Raw genomic sequence first — 6,503 nt, 5'->3', positions numbered from 1 at the left:
GCGCCTGCCACCTCGCCCAGCTAGTTTTTTGTAGTTTTTAGTAGAGACAGGGTTTCACCGTGTTAGCCAGGATGGTCTTGATCTCCTGACCTTGTGGTCCGCCTGTCTCAGCCTCCCAAAGTGCTGGGATTACAGGCTTGAGCCACCGCACCCGGCCTATTATCATGCTATTGATAAGTACAACAGTAACAAGAGTACAAGCAGTTTTTCAACAGAATCTTAAAAATTACCATACTTTTGAAAATTAATATGAAATTATAGTTTTAAAATAAATGATGGTTTAGGTTTACAATACTGAAACTCCCATAGTTATTTAAATAATATCATGTAATTAAATTAAATGCTACCTTTTTTGTGAGAAGAGATAAGATTGAAAAATTTGTAACCCTTGAAAAAAATTAGTAAGGTTTTCTTTTCTTTCATTTTATATTTTATGTATGTTTGGAATCAGGCAAGCAAAACATTTCTTTTTATAATAAAAAGTGTGTTTGGAAATAGTACAATTTTTCTTCTACTTTTATGAGTTTTGGGGCTGTTTCTAAAAAACGTACTTCCCGATGTAAATTTCTCCAGTGCCATTTACTTTTCTCTGTTAACTGAAACTACCTGCTTTACTACTCATTTCATCTTTTAACTAGTTTTCTAGTTCCTGAATCACCCCTTCCTTATTTAAAATCAAGCAATATTACCAGTCCCTTTCCTGCAAGCTCTACATGCTTGAGTTGACGTTACGAAGAGAGAAATCTGAGGATGAATATGCATCTATATTTCTCCATATGTAACCGAGTATATACTTACACCTTGTACACCACATCAAGGAGCAGAGATGCCACAGGGATGAATAACAAGCCCATCCAAAAGACTCCAGAACTGAACAACATGGCTGCCTGTGCAAATCATCAGAAAAAACATTACTTTAAAACCAAAATACATGATTCCTGTCTAGTTTTTATGTAATTTTAAGTAAAACAATTTTAAGAATATCATTCTGTAAGAGAGTAAACAACTCTGAATTCGAACTTATGAAATTAACTTAGAATATCAAAATAAATCTTTGAACACATTTAAAATACACTCTGGATTAAACTCTCTTATAATAATATATGGTGTAAAATAAATCATAATTAGAAACTAAATTTACTATTTCTGGCAAATGAAAATTACTTTTGTAAAATTATAGGATATTAAAAAATCATCCAGATAAATCATGACTACAGTATAATCAAATTAAGATAACTACAAAAACAACAATTTGACTATTTTTGGCTAACATTAGGTAGTAATAATCTTAATTTTGGTTCAACGATTTATATAACAAGTATTGGTGCATGCCTGTTATTGCTAAAGTCAAACCAAATATCTTGTATGTAAAAGGCAAATAAAAGTGTATTAAAAATAACTTTAATAATTTCTTTGTAATAAGTACCAAATTGCTGTATTGGAGCCTTTTGGGTTGCAAAAAAAATGATTCTGTAATTTAAAAAGTAATAAATTCTATTATTTACTCGCCATTATAATAAAAAATATCTGTAATATAATTAGATTACACAGAACTTAAAAGGAATAGTATTATACAATAAAAGCAAAAGGAATATTTTGATTTCACTTCTTTTAATCTTTTTATCAAGAGGAAAATTTCAGTACCTATTTAAATCCATAAAGGTATTGTTCTAATTCCACTAAAAAGTAGCCAGCTAACACATGCACATTTAGATTCTACTAAAAATCACGCAAAATTAAAAAAAAAAAATCAGGTATGGTTCAGGAATTAAAAATAACCTAGAGTTTAATTATTCTAGGCAATTTCACAATTACACATAAATAGTCCCTAATCAATTAGTCCTTATCAAACATAAAGATCTCTAATTTTAAATTATATTTCAGATTACCTATTCATTTTGACTCTCGATTGACTAGGAACCGCTGTTTAAATTTTTTCTGCATTGACATGAGCTTATCGACACCGTAGGTTCAGGGAAGCTAAGATTTTTCGCTATGTAGAAGTGAACAGCTCTGAATACTTTTAAAATAAAAACATGCTATTACAAAAAATTCCAGAAAATAAGTTTTGCCACATGGATTCAATGAAATAGCACCATTATTCGAGACACCAACAAGATGAAAAATATTCACATAAAAGTCACTTTATTTAATAAGCAAAACATGATCTTTGACATGTTTGCTGACATCCTCAATGGTGAAAACCAACAATAACTGTGTAATAGGAAATGTCTATCAAGTCAGTGGATTTTCTTTAGATTGAAAGAAGCTTTCTAGTAAGGTAACAACTGTAAAAAACCAATTTCTTTCCCCTTCTGGGGGGAAAGGCAAGGTAAGAATTCCAAGGCATGTAACTGAAAATACCACATTTACTTGGCTTAATTTTAATATATTTTAATTTGGTGGGGGGCGGGGGGGCAAGAGAAGGAGGATTTACTCTTGCCTTCACCACCTTGTATTAAATGTCCACCGATGGAAAACGCAAAAGTGGTGGAGATTCAAGGCTGCTAATTCTGACCATTGTGATGCTAACGATGAACGGAGGAGTGACTGGCGCCCCACCATTCAGTCCACCAGCCTTTGGCTTTACAAATGAACAACATGAATTGAGGGGAAAAAAGTTTTTCTGCGTCATATCTGAAAGCCTGTCAGATTTTTTTTTTTCTTTTGCAGAGTTAATCCAAACCTAAAAGATTTAAAGCCGACATTCGCATTAAAGACAGAGAGTCTCTTTGTATTTTTTGGATGAAGAGGGGGGAAAAATAAAATCCCACAGAGGTATTTCCTTCCTTTCTGTATAAGAAAGCTCCCCCTCACTCTGAAGAAACCAGTTTTGTCTCTAACTTTTCACATTTCCCCACTCGCAGGCAGGTCAGCTGGGAAAAGGCGAAGGGATCCTGAGACAATGGTGGTAACAGCAGCAGCCTGTTCCGGCCAAGCTCCGGCTCCCCCCGAGAGAGCGGTTTGCAAATTGCTCCTAATGTGGCAGACTGGTGCACCAGGCCAAGTGGCCCTCGCTGCCCCTTCTCGAGGCGCTGTGAAACCAAATGGAATCTGCCACAAAAGTGGCTCCCGGGGGCCTTGAGAAGGGATCAGCTGAAGAAGCTGCAAAGCTGGTAATAGGAGGGCACAGGTCCTGTGTGGCGAACAAGCAACTGCTTGTCTCTGCAGAGTGATGCCGGCTCAAAATCGAACCACTGGGGCTTCAAAAATAAACCAACACTGCCTGAAAACGCAACTTGCAGAAGAGAACTTGCTCTGAAATTTCTATGTGAACTTTTTTTTTTTTTTTTTGAGAAATACCAGTTTATGTGCATTTGGCCAAGCCAAGGGGCATGACGGACAAGACGGGTTTATCTTCTGACCCACAATGGCATGATCTGTTAGCACCTACGTTCCCATATAAGACAGAAACCCTTCTTCACCTTCAATGTGCCCAAGTTCAGTCTCATAGGAGAGAGAATTCAAGTGTGCCACCTGCCTACAAACTAACGGTATGGTTCTTCAGTCTACCTCTATGTGTTTACACTATTAATATCAGAGTGGCATGCTGCGACTCTCATGGAAATGTATAGACACCTAAAACAGAAGGCCCTCTGCCGAACTCTAAGACTGTCTCCATGGACCCCAGTTGGAGCAGGTTAGGTGACAGGCCTGGAAGTGGTCCTGGCACAGTCCTTCCCGGCTAATTAGACACTTGAGAAGAAACTTCTCAGTCTCAGTTTCCTCAGCTGTACAGTAGATTGTAGGAATTAAACTCAATAATGTTTGTAAACTGGCTGCATAACATTGATTATTAACAAACTTTCTTCATTTCAATTGTCCGGTTTCTTTAAATGCTCTAGTCTCTTGTTTTTTTCCAGTGATCTGTCCCATGAGCTTCATGGAAGACAATGTTTATGACAATATCAAATTAACTGTAAATCAATTTATAAATTTTATGATTTTCATCTCAATAGTATTACAACATATGCTTATCTTATCTGCTATTTTAAAATGCAATGATGAAACATAGGCCAAAGTAAGAGATCCCTAATAAAGTGCCATTCATCTCAATTTGCCAATTTAGGAAATGGAGAAAAATAATTTTGTCATAAAAATTATTGACTACGCCGGCATAATATATTAATTTTGGAAGGGAAAATTATCCAGAAAATAGTGCTCCAAAACATTTTTTTTGGAGGGGACTGCAGTAAGAGAAACGAATAACTTCCAGAGTGGTTGTGTTAATGTTGGAAACAACAACAACAAAAAAACCAAGAAGTGACTACTTATTAAGCATCTGGACACAGCTTTATATAAAAGGCTTTCAGAGCTTAAGAACAGTGAAAAAAACTATGAAAGGATGCTTTAAAGAACTGATTTACGAAAACGCAGAACTTCCGCATGTTCAAACAAACATAGCTAAAAAAGTAAACAATAAAAAACTGAGAGAATGACTACTACAAATACATGAAATTCTAGGTTAATATCTGATCAGAAAAATAGCCCATTTATCTTCATAAGAATAGCTTCAGTCTCAAGAGATAGGCAATAGACCTGGAAAGGTATTCATAAAAGCAGCAGCAAGTAATCAATGACATGGAAAAGTGTCGAGCCACTCTGCAGTCCTAGAGAAACACTGACAAATTACATCAGATTTTAAAAATTCACCATCAGTTTGGTGGAGTGAGTGGTGTATGGTGGAACAGGTATTTGTAGGAATTTATATTCCCACCAGCAATGAACTAGCCTTTGGAAAAGGTATTTGGCAATGTGCACCAACACCACAAACATTTATTCCTTTTAATTCAATAATTCAATTTCTGAACTATGTGTTAAAATGAAGTCCAGCTTTTGCTTATCAGTATCTCATGAAACTGTCCTGTGGTTGCTAGTCCTGAAAGCATCCCCCACAAGGGCCCATTGCCAGAGGTTTAATAAAGGCGAAAAGAAACCACAGCAGCATCCTCTTGGAAAGTCACAGCGCCGAGCAGTGTAAGGCTTCAAGAAGTCAGAGTAAAGCACCCTACTGAATAGTTTTTAAAACCAAGGTCTCCTAAAGGTATTGACTGATTATGGAACACCTTCCCCCACATCCTTCTTACAAACATGCACACAACTAATTTTGGGGAATGCAAATATTCGTTGTGAGTTGTTTTAAATAACAAAATACTAGTTAAAGCTAACAGGGCACTATGTGGCTCATTAGGCAAATGTGCATCCCTCGGTCAGAATGTTATCCAAGCTGTGAAGATGCTGTTCACAGATTGTAATTATCAGAAGACTGATAGTTTAGAAGAGTCCTGGAGGGAAAGGTAAACTACCCTGGTATTCTCCCAGGAGCCTTCTGTTAGCATACAAACACCCTCCTTGGAAGGGTTTGCAGTTTGTATCATCATCCATATGGAAATCAGCCACTAATCACCTGTGGCTTAGATTTCTCACCTGAACTTGAAGCACAGGCTAGACTATTGAGCTCCTAACTTGTGGGTCACACAGGCACCTCAAACCTCACACATCCCACACTGAACACACACTGTCTTCCCTCCAAAGGCTGCTCTTCCTTGGTACAAGCTATTTAGGGAGTGGTGTCATCCCTGGCAGCCCAAGAGAGAAACCTGGGCCCTATTCCTGAATTGGCTTTTTTACCCTATGTCCAATATTTCACTGGGTTCTGTTGTGCTTTAGCATCTTCAGATTCATCCATCTCTGGTCAACTTTGCCATGCTTATCCCAGTCCAAAAAATTTGCCTGTCCTCCTAGCTGTACTGACTTCAGAAATACTCTGCTTCTAGCTGTTCACACTGCAGCCAGAGGTATTTCCAAAAGGCAAATTCGATATTAGCAGTTGCTGGATTAAACCCTTTCCGTGGCTTCAGAATGTCCTCAGAATAGAATACAAAATCTTTAATACAATTTCAAGACCTTTCCTATCTGACTTCTGCTTACTTTCCCAGTATCACCTCTCAAGCCAGCCCCATCTCTTGCTACACGTAATGTGTTTCAGTCCCTGGAAGGCGCCCATGCTCACTCTTGTCCTCAGGCCTTTGCACTTGTGATGCCTACTCGTCCTTCAATTTTCCTTTCTTAGACTCAGTTAGAGGACACTACTTGGGCTTTCATTGTGTTGGCACCTGTCACCCATTTTCTAGTTGCTCATTCATCTTCTTGTTAGACTATATGTTCTCTTAATTCTCACGATCCAAGTGCTTAACCACCAAGCAGATGTTCAATAAATAATTGCTGGATAAATATGTTCTCACAACCTAGTGTTGCAGAAACTGTGAAAAACAACAGAGCCTGGGGACCTTGTTCTTTACGTATTTTCGGGAGAGGAGTTGATTCAGCTCCACGACTATCCTTTTTGAATGTAGGCTGCCTTTTCTGTTAAAGGTTGAGGGATGTGCATTAAAAGCTAAATATGTTCAACTATCCCCACCCCCCAGTCTGAATCAGAAGTATTTCAATGAATCCAAGAAAGGTATGATACCTGGAAATAAAAGTGTTTTTTGTATGTTTTT

At 37.4% G+C, this 6,503-nt stretch overlaps 1 protein-coding gene across 2 annotated transcripts in view; it reads right to left on the bottom strand.

Moving 5' to 3' along the window:
- Positions 1-6,503, bottom strand: part of ATP8A1 (ATPase, aminophospholipid transporter (APLT), class I, type 8A, member 1) — a 278,979-nt gene that overhangs the window by 14,726 nt on the left and 257,750 nt on the right. For both annotated transcript variants that reach the window (XM_011949035.1, XM_011949034.1), the window contains one exon: positions 799-887. In XM_011949035.1, coding sequence (XP_011804425.1) covers positions 799-887 — 89 coding nt within the window. The remainder of the gene's footprint in view (positions 1-798; positions 888-6,503) is intronic.

This window comes from Colobus angolensis, unplaced genomic scaffold (genome assembly GCF_000951035.1).
Source record: "Colobus angolensis palliatus isolate OR3802 unplaced genomic scaffold, Cang.pa_1.0 Scaffold29, whole genome shotgun sequence".
NCBI classification, from domain to species: Eukaryota; Metazoa; Chordata; class Mammalia; order Primates; family Cercopithecidae; genus Colobus; species Colobus angolensis.
Note: the sequence above shows the minus strand (reverse complement) of the source record. Positions and strands in the feature narration are given on the sequence as shown.